Below are 11119 nucleotides of genomic sequence, written 5' to 3'. Positions count from 1 at the left end.
ATTTATTTAGTCATTTATTTAATGAGTTTCTTTAATTGAGTTGAGTCTTTTCTAACGCGCTCCTAGTCATTTCCTTAATGAGCTTCTTTAATCGAGTTGAGTCTTTTCTAAAGAGCTAAGCTTTTGTTGATTCGCTTGGCTAGTTTGGTAAACGAGCTGAAAACTCAAGCTCAAGCTCGGCTCGTTTATTAAACGAGCTTGAGCCGAGCTCGCGAGTTGCTCGGTCCGTTTACAGCCTAGTGTAAATGACCGCCACGCGACGCCGTTTCTTAAAATTATGAGGTTAATGAATGAAACGACGACTCGTGCGGCTATGCGACCTTAAACCCCGCCTTCCTTCTCTCCTCGTCGTTCCGCCGCCGTCCGTTTTGGTCTCTCTCTCTCTCTCTCTCTCTCTCTGCCATCTCTCTCCATCCAAAGGGGTTCTCTCCCATATTCGACAACCACAGGTACATCTCTCTGCTTCCCCGCTAAACAAGAGAATAATTAGATTACTCTTCAATTGATAGCTGAGGGACTTTTATAGTGGCTGGTTTCTGAATTTCCATTTTATCACTGTATTTCCTATTTTTAGTACTCATCTTGTTTCTCGATATCAGAAGCCTTATAGTACTAACCCTAACCCTAGTGTTTCACCGATTAGGATGGAGCAGTTCGAACAAGAGGCAGACAAAGCCGTTCTGCGAGAGGAAGAGAATCCGAAATCGAACGATGAAAGGAGAGAGATTAGGAAAAAGAAAAGGAAGAAGCAGCAGTTACTGGAAGAAACTGCAAAGGCTGACAAGCGCGGGGTTTGTTACTTGAGTCGGATCCCTCCGCACATGGATCCTTTGAAGCTGCGTCAGATTCTCTCTCATTACGGAGAGATTCTGAGAATCTATCTCACACCTGAAGGTTTTCCCATGCCACATTCTTCCTTTTTTATGTCTTTTCTATTTGTTTGTCAGATAGTGTTCCACTAAAATTAGGGCTGCAAACGATTCACCGACGCGAGCAACTCTAAACTCGAAGCTCGGTTTGTTATGGGCTCGGCCCGGCTCGTTAGTGAATGGGTCGACCTCGAGCTCGTTTAGTAAATGAGTCAACCTCAAGTTAGTTGTAACTGGCCTCGTTTGCATTTGTAAAAATTCTGTTTTTAGAGCGGTCGCATAAAGGGGCATTGAGTACCCAACACTGTTTTTCTTCCTTAAGACTAATGATTCAAACCTTTTTCTAAGAGATCAGTGGCGATATAATTGTTCACAAGCCTTTGTGTTGTAGTATAATTGTTCACAAGCCTTTGCTTTTGGTGCATATATAGTATAATATAGCAAGCTGTGTACACTTCGAATTGAAGTGTTTGAATTGCATTATTTTCAGATCCTGCGGCTCAAGTACATCGTAAACGAGCAGGCGGGTTTCGCGGAAAAGAATTCTCCGAAGGGTATGTGATGCACTTTCTTAATGGACAAATGCTCTACATCTTAGAACAGCTTCGGTTTACTTCACATCATAGGTCATATAGTAGGTCCAAATCAGACCTATTCTAAATGAATTGAACTATCAGGCTATCACGTAAATAGTTTTGAAGCCCAAAAGAGAAGTTACTTAAATGTAATGTGACATCTTTTACGAACATATAATCATATGATATAGCCTTTGTGCATGTAGGTGGGTTGAATTTTCCAGAAAAAGTGTCGCGAAGAGGGTTGCAAAGATGTTAAATGGCGAACAAATAGGTATGCAAAAATTACGTTGTTCCATCACTACCATCTCTTCTTTAGAGTCTTCTTGTTTCCTATATTTTTGTAGTTGAGCTAATTTATTTGGAAAATGGACAGCAGATCATGTTTATTTGGGAATTATTTGTTTTCCCCCAGTATGTTGAATGATATCTTCTGGGGCATTATGTCATGGTGTCGTGTGACCTTAATAAGGTTTATATTCAAGTGGAACACACAAGGTGGTGGGTGTGATTGACAAGTAGCTTATTGCAATATGGCTGATGGAATTTTGTTAATTTGTTTTTGTCTATGTTAGGTGGGAAGAAGAGGTCTACATTCTTTTATGATCTTTGGAATATCAAGTACTTGAGTAAATTCAAGTGGGAAGATCTTACCGGAGAGATTGGTATGTAACTTTGTGACATGTTTCGAACTATATGGCGTGGCGATTAAGTAGGTCGTCACCTAACTTGATACTTGTCTAACATTGCAGCTTACAAGAATGCTAGCCGTGAGCAGAAACTAGCATTAGAAATTTCTGCTGCCAAGAAGGAGCGTGATTTCTATCTTTCTAAAGTTGAAAAGTCCCGTGCTTTGACTGCTATAGAAGAAAGAATGAAGAAGGTAAAAAATGGTACATCTGTTTTGGTAAATACATTTGCCTATGTTTTTTTACAGCTGATTTGAGCAGGAATCATTCCTAAGGATGTCTGGTTCAGGATTAGGATCTAACAGCTGTTGAGCAGGCTGAGTTTGCAGTACATGGATAATGGGTTAATGTCAAAATCAAAAGTTTGAGTCTCTCAGTGCTTTGGTTTCATGTAGCTACTTAATCTTTTTAAGTGGCTTAGTTCCACTTCCATATGAGATACATGTTATCATAAAAAATATCCTTATGTAGTAAAAACTCCTGACAGGGGGTTGATTTCATGGTCCAAGTTTCTAATTATTATATGCCCAGAGCACAGATCAAAACCAGGACTCAGCTTTTGTAAACCCACCACATCTTTAGTCTTATTCTTTTGTTACTGAACAATGATCATTCATTAGGTCTATCCCCACCTTTAGATCATCTTTGTTTGTGCATAAGTAGGGACATGACAGTTGTATTAGGAAAAAAATTGCAAGAAATTGTCGGCAGAGTTACTGCTTCATAAAATGGACACATAAGCAGGTCAGAGACAAGGAAGAACTGCTAATAAAACGAAACAGAACTGGAAACATGTAAGACGTGTTTCAATTTCATAGATCGGTATCCATACAGTTGATACTAAATCGTCGGTTGCCAGTTATTTAAGCATTGGTTGTCCTTGGAATTTCTGAACTGGTTTCCGGAAAGAAGTAACATAGATTCTTGATGATTGTAGGTGAAATATTTGCCATATACCTGCATATAAAAGTTTATTATCCTCTTATTGTTTTTGATTCCCCTCAACTGGTATTATTGTGGCTTTCCAATTTTTCGATGCTTTTCAATGCTAGCAGTGGATGCAACTTGATGCAGAAAAAAAAGTTTCAACTTTTCCTTCATATGCTGAGCTCTGCCATGGCATATGTTGAGAAACGCGACGTCTAATGAAATTATGTTTGTTGAAGGCTGTTGCAAGTATGAGATTCGCAAACCTTCCGATCACAGTATCCCATCTCCACAGATTGATAAGCCCTTATTTCCAATGTCCCTGTCACTTGGCTTTCTAATATGGCTGTTGCTCGTGATCTTAACAAAGCGAAACATACTTTGACCTGTGGCTAGCATCTCATCTTTAGAAAAGACTCTGACTTCCATATGATCTGATTCTGCAGAAGCAAAAGGTTCAACAAGAGTTGGGAGCAACTGCTGAGCCATCACAAGATAAACAGGTTACAAAGGTGATACGTCAATTCCCACAAACACGGCCGGTAGATACTGTTGTGCAAAACAAGCCTAGACTCTCCCAACACATCCTTGCTGGAGTGAGTTGTCTTTTCACCAATAAGCTTCTGCTTACAATCTTTTTCTTTATCTTGATTGTTCCCTTTTTAAGCTTCGCTCAAGCTCTATCATATACAACATGCAGGTATTTGGTAGTGGTTCTTGAAGTACAATACATCCTCCGCTTTTTTTCCGACAAACTAGATCATCCCGGATCCTCCGCTTTCACATGTGAGGAAGTTTCACCCTTTCGTTGGAGGTCAACTGCAAGAGTTCCAAGGCCATGTACAAATGCCTTAGAGAGATTGATTTCTTTGATTCCCCCTCTTTTTGGTGCTTGTGTAAGGATTGGAACCATATTTTTACATTTGATTATCGACTGGTAGCCTGTTTTACGGGATACAAATACTTATACAAAAGCCAGCCTTCTGCAATGATCCCTATATTGACAATTTGGGTTCCATGAGGAAATTGCATTTAGCGACCACCTTATTTGTTTATGTATGGTTCTCTGTTCGTTCTGTTGATGTGGTGCACCAGTTTTTTTCTTTGCCATTTGTAATGATTATACCAGAAAATCCGTCTTCCAAGTGAACGTTTGTGTGCGTGCATATTATGGTCTGATAGCAAATTAGACAAACACAAAGTGGGTACAAATACAAAATAGGCTAGGGTCGAAAGAGAGAGAGAGAGAGAGCAATAAAGAGAACACATAGAGATGTATTATTGGAACCACACCGACTTGGTTTTTACAACGGGGACACACTGACTTGGTTTTTACAACGGGGAAGAGTCCTCCTTTTATAGGCATAAGGAGGAATCTTGCTTACATCATACTTGCATCATACTACACCAATAATTCAAGCAGATATTAATAGGCTAGACTATACAGACAAACCATATTATCACACTTACTAACGGTACAAGCCAATAATACTACTTTCAACAGTATAAACCAATAATATTACTTTCAACAGTACAAACCAATAATATTACTTTCAACAATACAAACCAATAATTTAAGTGAAAGAAAGTAAAATAAGGCTGCAAGATTCTTGCTACTTTGTTTTGCTCCTTTCATTTTCAAAAGGCAGTGAAATTATTGGTTTGTACTGTTGAAAGTAGTATTGGTTTGTGCTGTTGAAAGTAGTATTATTGGTTTGTACTGTTAATAGGTGTAATAGTATGGTTTGTCTGTATAATCTACCCTATTAGTATCTACGTGAATTATTGGTGTAGTAGCGGATAAAAAAAAAGAATTATTGGTGTAGTATGATGCAAGTATGATGTAAGCAAGAGTCCTCCTTTTGCCAAGTATGACATTTATTTATCGTGATCAAATGGTGAGGGGAGTTCGCAAGCAACAAGCAACACAAAATCTAGTTAAAGCTTCCAAAGTGCAGTTTTCAGGCCGTAAATCTTCCGTACTCCCTTCGCCTCTGCTGTGCAGCGCATTGTTTTGGCCCTCGCGAAAGACGTGCCATTTTGGATGCCGAAGGAATTACTATTGTCTAAATCTGGTAATTACAAAACCAATTTCAGCGTGCAAAAATTGCATCTTAGTGCTGAAAGAATTTTTTTTTTCCAAAATTTGCTACAAAGTGTTTTAGCTGGCCTGTCGATGCTAGTTTTGCAGTACTTGTACTCCATAGGATTAACATCAATTCAAACTCCCAATATTTACTAGACACAGCATTATCCTCATTCTCAGTACTTTTCATATGCATCTGTGTGCAATGTCAAAACCACAAATCGACACTCTGAATGGATACAAGAAAGGAGAACATGCAAGCACGTGATCCACGAGAAAGAAAAAATAAGGGATACATGATATAAAATGCACAATCATTCAATCGACTCAACTGGATACAGTAAAAATCCTCCAGCACTCAATAGACAAGTTTAACTACTCTTTAGTTTAATCAAATCACCTTCATCTGTACATCCCACACTCTCGAGAAGTTGCAACACAGTCAAGTTAAAAGGCTTAACTCATTTTGGGATGGCTGAGCAGAGCTTCCTTTTTTGGCACACAAGGGTAGGAATTTTTTTTTAACGCAAGGATAGGATATATAAGCAAATGTGTGTATTAATCAGCCGCAACATCCACCTCTCTGGGAAACTGTTCCGTCTCTTGCCCCTGCTTGACCTTGGGGACGACCGTAGCCAACCTTGATGCCAGATGACTGTAACAATGACCAAAACCAACAAATTAAACACAAACTCGGAATAATTCAAAATTTTAAACACACTCAGTATATACATAGTATAGCTGTATAAACTTCCAACTTGTGGCAATGTACTTCATGGGTCAAAAAGTTATCATAACATCACTCTTACGTCTACAACTAACTCAAAAATTGGACCCAATCATCCATTGTCCAATGCAAGTTTTTCCATTCCTTCCCTGGTAATTTCCCTCCAGCGGAAATTGGCCTACAACAAAACCAGATTCCAGATCGTTTTACTAGTCAATTTATATTCCGAAAGACAGGAGATAACTTGTTTTATTATGCTATTCGTAAAGGTGGATACAACGATTTGTGTCCCTACAACATTTTGTGGTCATAAAGTACAATACAAATAGAAGCTCCAATTTAATGCTTTGATTAGCATATTAATAAGCCCCTCTAAACATGCAAACCAGTATAACTTTACCTCATTGGACACGTCAAACACGCCTTCTTGGATCTTCTGAAGTATCCTAGCGGCAGTCTTTATGAAAGCCTGCAAGATATAATATCGACTTCATTTGATAGGGAATTTGGTATTCAGCCAAGCAAGAGCTTCAAAGCCATAACAACAACCATTATGAAGCAAAAGACTCCGTTTAAATTTGGCAGAACAAAATCACCTCCTCAACATTTTGGGCAGTTCTTGCGGATGCCTCCAAGAACAAAAGCCCATTTTCCTTCGCAAATTGTTCCCCTTCTTCTTTGCTGACAGCCCTTCTGTGCGCAAGGTCACTCTTGTTCCCAATAAGCATGATCGTCATGTTGGGATTTGCATGCTGCCGCGCATCTTCAAGCCAGCTTGCCAGATGATTAAATGTCTCTCTCCTGATAAGTGAAGATGAAATCATAAAAGAATTCCAAAAAATGTAAAAGTCTGTATCTGCCAAAGGACACGTTCAGAGAACAATCCTCAAGACGGTCACAAAAGTTTGAACCTTCAAATCCGGTTTTAGTAAACGTAAACTCTCTTAAGGACAGAACAAGAACCAATACTTGGGCATCAATTGCATATACATACATACATACATATAAATACCTATACATATATATACAGGAGGTAGACATCGGTGCTTAACCAATACAGACCCAATCTAAAGTGTGCATAGCCTCACTTATTTAAGAGAGCATGTCAGTATGACATAGAAATGCTTGTCCCATGCTATATTCTATGGCCTATGCCAGAATTATTTCTAGTCTAGAATCTCTTAGAACAGAGAACTACCTGATTTTGCATCAGTTGTAATGTCTGTTCATGGAAGCTTCGGGGGGGGGGGGGGGGGGGGGGGGGGGGGGCGGGGGGTGTGTGTGTGTGTGTGTGGTGGGGTGGTGTGTGAGAGAGAGAGAGAGAGAGAGAGCGAGCTATATCCTAAGCAAGCATACACCAGCAAACCAGTCCTCTGCATCGTAGTAGGTCCAGGCGAGCTATATCCTAAGCAAGTGTACACCAGCAAACCAGTCCTCCGCATCGTAGTAGGTCCAGGCTTAGGTTCATCACAACGTTATAACATCGAGAGAGAGAGAGAGAGAGAGAGAGAGAGAGAGAGAGAGAGAGAGAGAGAGCTATATCCTAAGCAAGCGTACACCAGCAAACCAGTCCTCTGCATCATAGTAGGTCCAGGCTTAGGTTCATCACAACGTTATAACATCGAAACATAAGGAGACTTCCTATACGGTTGTATACAATTCACCAATAAGAATTGAGAACAAAATATTCAGCTAATACCAACATTTATGCAGACATGCATTCAAACATGAAACCAAAAGTAACGATTACGTAAAACAAACGCACAAACGTGCATACCTAGTTATGTCATAAACCAGAAGGGCCCCAGCTGCTCCCCTGTAATATGATCTGGTGATGGATCTGAAAGACTCTTGACCAGCCTGATACAGATCAAAGTTCTTGGCTTAGAACACACACGCAGCAAATACTAATATTACGTTAGGACAAGTGCTAGAGTGAAATGTCAGGGCCACACGTTAGAAAACAATAATGAAGAAACGAATGACAAACAATAAGAATCTCCCACAGGAAGACATGAGCAAAATGATCTCAAAAACTAATGTTTTGAAAGTGGCAACGTGTATGGATGATCCAAAATCTAGTCACAAACAGTTAATATCAACACCAGTGACGATGAGCCAGTTGCATAAACTAAAATAGGAGACGTGTCCAGACCAGAAAGAAAATCAGAAGTGCAAGACCTAGAGCAGACACTATTTCCTATTTAAAGTTTACATTACAGTTACAGATTCTCCATGGTCTTGAGCTCACCGATGTCACCAGAATTTTCTCAGTGTTTAACCATCATAACAAGTAAGAGCCAAGAAGAGAGCACCCGAAGTTGGCTTGGTTTTAAAAGTTCGATTTGAACAGAACAGTAAACCAATACGTTTCAAGAAAAGTAGCAAATGACAGATTTGCCAGGATTATATACATTTCGTAGAAACTTAGATCTCTCTCTCTCTCTCTCTCTCTCTCTCTCTCGAGTGGGTGATTAATAAATAACCGAGTTACCAGAGCAGACAATGTATTGACATTATGAGTTTGAACTTTGAACCTTTCAACCAACTCAATATTTACAGTGCTTCCACATGTTTGAGTCACTTATCAAAGGAGAGTCTGGCCACCCCAACCAATGAGGACGTGTTTGAGGATGTAAAAAAGCATCAAGATCTTGATAAATGGGAGAGAGGGAGGAAGGGAGGACATTAGACCTTGATAAACGCATCAAGATCTTGAAGAAAAAGCAAACAACAAATTCAGGATCCTCTGATATTGCTAAACCAGAACATTGCAGTCTATGAACAAGGCAACCCAAAACTTGGTCAAGGTTCACATAACATATACCTGTGTTTATGTCTCCATTCAATATTTTTCAGTATTCCTTTATTTAAGTCATATAACATGTCATACAAGCCAAAGCCACAGAGAAAGAGCTCCTGAATACATTTGGAGTACCTTCCTTGTACACAAGATTTTCATTTAATTCCACCAGCAAGTTGTGCAATTTCATTATTATTTCAAGGAGATCAATCCCATCAATCAGGCAAACCAGAAATGTATTTGTACTAAATATGGTTGTTCTGTTTCTGATCATATTGGAAACCATCAAACTTCTGATAGGCACAAACCACTTCACAACCCAACAGAATGGCGATCACGGATAAAAGATTCAAACTCACCATTCACTAAAACAAAACTGAAACTAAGACTGAGTCTCATTTGCAGCTATTCTAATCCTGAGTATTCACATCATCACACTACAAATAGAAATGCAAACCAAATCAAAAGCAAAAACGAAAAAATGAAAGGGAACCGAAGCAACTTTGGACAATGACAGGTAATGATGGATAGCTGGCTTTAGACTTGTTCAAAATTTCGACAGAATGGATACCATGAATCAGTTTGTTGCCATAGCTGTGCTATTTGGAAATAAGTGACCTTTGTCGTAATTCGTTTACTAATTATAAGGCAAATAAAGTAGAAGCTTTATAACTTTCTAACATTCAAAACTGCCAAATATCAAGCAGAATACGTAATCTATAAGGAACGTATCTGGAACTAAAGGCGACCTGCAATTGAGAAAGCATAGTAGTAGAACTTGGAGACAAGTGACCTGTTATAACTTAAAATTCCTACATCAAAAACTAGATTCAAAACCATAGAAGCTTTATCTGTTTATCATTTCCAAACTTCCAGCATCCGAAACTATCAACTAACAATCAAAATAGCAAATTAATTCAACGAACATAACAGGAATTAAAGGCAATCTAATTGAGAAAGCATAAAAGTAGATTTCGGATACAAGTGACCTGTTCTAACTTCAAAATTTCCATCTTAAAGGACTATATGCAAACAAATATACAAGCTTTATCACTTTCAAAAATCAAAACCTCTCAACTAACATGTCAAATAGGTATCAATTCAACGACATAAAGAGAATTAAAGGAAATAATTCGTAATTGAGAGAGCATATATCAAAGCAAAGCAAAAGAGGGTAGGAACATTACAGTGTCCCAAATCTGAAGCTTAATGGGTCTTCCATCAATGGTGACCATACGAGCTCCAAACTCGACTCCAATGGTGAGATCATGAACCGGTTGGAACCTCTTGTCCGTGAATTGCAACAACAGACACGATTTCCCCACACCTTTTCACCACCAATTTATAAACAAAAACACAGAGAAAGTCATTACTCATTAGAGCTATCCAAATTCACACAATTAGGGTTTCTTGATAACGGAGAAAGTCATTAGCAATTAGCATTAGCTACATAACCCTTCAGTGGGGCCCTCCTCTCCGCACCCAATTCTCGGTCTGCGCTCGTGCTCTTAATTCTTGCTCTCGCAAATTTAAGTACTTCGGGTTATTTTTAAAACATGCTTTCACTTCACGCTTTCGCTCACAGATTATGTAACTTAGTCGTTAGAACCATCCAAATTCACTCAAATATGGTTTATAATGAAACTCGAAGGAAGTGAGATTGAATTGCAACAACAGGCATGACCCTTTTCCCACACCTTTGACCACAAATATATAAACAGACACACAGAGAAAGTCATTACTCATTAGAGCTATCCCAATTCACTCAATTAGGGTTTCTTGGTAACGGGGAAAGTCCTTAGCTTTAGTCATAACCCTTCAGTCGCTCCGCACTCAATTCTCGCCCTGCCCTCGGGCTTGTAAATTTTAACACTTCGGGTTATTTTTAAAACACGCTTCCACTTTCGCGCTCGCGCTCGCGCATGAGCGCCCGGATTATGTGACTTAGGTCATTAGAGCTATCCAAATTCAATCAGTTAGGTTCTTTTTTTTTTTAATAACGAAATCGAATTACGTGAGGTTGAATTGAATTGAACGACGCACCTGTGTCTCCGATGATTATGTACTTGAAGAGGTAGTCGTACGACATTGCGATACGCCGGCGACGGAGAGGCTTAAGGAGGAGATCGAGAGAGAGACAGAGAGAGAGAGAACACGATTACACTCAAATGGTAAAGATGACGTATTTAAAATGCCGACACGCTAAAAGATTGCTTGAGAGACGTAATCTATTATACACATGATTATCTTGTTGATTAAGCCTGAATTAAACACGATATTTTGTGAGAGAATTAACTGCAATGCGAAAAATAAATACTTAAAAATTAAAAATCTTATCGGACCGAGGCCTAAACGTTTCTCTCCGGTAGCTAAGTCGAGCTTTTAGAGGATTTGAATTTTGAGCTAGGTTCGTTAGTAAACAAGATTTTTTAAGCAATCCGAG

General features: G+C 39.1%; 2 protein-coding genes across 5 annotated transcripts; one reads left to right on the top strand and one right to left on the bottom strand.

Annotated features, from left to right (window-relative positions):
- The first annotated feature begins 296 nt into the window (after window positions 1-296).
- On the top strand, window positions 297-4136 carry LOC131304241 (pre-rRNA-processing protein esf2). 4 transcript variants are annotated; one of them, XM_058331403.1, is made up of 9 exons: window positions 297-392; window positions 433-449; window positions 644-894; window positions 1360-1423; window positions 1651-1718; window positions 2020-2109; window positions 2197-2327; window positions 3507-3656; window positions 3761-4136. In XM_058331403.1, exons 3-9 carry the CDS (start codon window positions 645-647, stop codon window positions 3779-3781), a joined length of 774 nt encoding a protein of 257 aa, XP_058187386.1. In that variant the 5' UTR covers window positions 297-392; window positions 433-449; window position 644; the 3' UTR covers window positions 3782-4136. The 4 variants fall into 4 exon arrangements, with proteins under 4 accessions (XP_058187386.1, XP_058187387.1, XP_058187388.1 ...); XM_058331404.1 differs by having other exon boundaries at window positions 306-449; XM_058331405.1 differs by having other exon boundaries at window positions 306-449; window positions 629-894.
- Window positions 4137-5425: 1289 nt separating this feature from the next.
- On the bottom strand, window positions 5426-10884 carry LOC131304186 (ras-related protein RABB1b). Its single transcript, XM_058331326.1, has 6 exons — window positions 10720-10884; window positions 9864-10003; window positions 7651-7733; window positions 6470-6674; window positions 6274-6342; window positions 5426-5801 (listed from the first exon to the last, which is right to left on the bottom strand). Exons 1-6 carry the CDS (start codon window positions 10763-10765, stop codon window positions 5709-5711), a joined length of 636 nt encoding a protein of 211 aa, XP_058187309.1. The 5' UTR covers window positions 10766-10884; the 3' UTR covers window positions 5426-5708.
- Between the last annotated feature and the right edge of the window lie 235 nt (window positions 10885-11119).

The sequence above is a fragment of the Rhododendron vialii genome, chromosome 10a (assembly GCF_030253575.1).
Source record: "Rhododendron vialii isolate Sample 1 chromosome 10a, ASM3025357v1".
Lineage (NCBI taxonomy): Eukaryota > Viridiplantae > Streptophyta > Magnoliopsida > Ericales > Ericaceae > Rhododendron > Rhododendron vialii.
Note: the sequence above shows the minus strand (reverse complement) of the source record. Positions and strands in the feature narration are given on the sequence as shown.

What these genes read in the sequence shown, in the direction of transcription:
- LOC131304241 (XM_058331403.1), top strand. Translation starts at nt 645, where the DNA reads ATGGAGCAGTTCGAACAAGAGGCAGACAAAGCCGTTCTGCGAGAGGAA. An exon ending in GGAAAAGAATTCTCCGAAGG is followed by an intron (nt 1,424 to 1,650) that starts GTATGTGATGCA and finishes TTGTGCATGTAG; the next exon opens with GTGGGTTGAATTTTCCAGAA. An exon ending in AGATCTTACCGGAGAGATTG is followed by an intron (nt 2,110 to 2,196) that starts GTATGTAACTTT and finishes CTAACATTGCAG; the next exon opens with CTTACAAGAATGCTAGCCGT.
- LOC131304186 (XM_058331326.1), bottom strand. Translation starts at nt 10,765, where the DNA reads ATGTCGTACGACTACCTCTTCAAGTACATAATCATCGGAGACACAG. An exon ending in CATAATCATCGGAGACACAG is followed by an intron (nt 10,004 to 10,719) that starts GTGCGTCGTTCA and finishes GGTGGTGAAAAG; the next exon opens with GTGTGGGGAAATCGTGTCTG. An exon ending in TGTTTGACGTGTCCAATGAG is followed by an intron (nt 5,802 to 6,273) that starts GTAAAGTTATAC and finishes TCATTGTTACAG; the next exon opens with TCATCTGGCATCAAGGTTGG.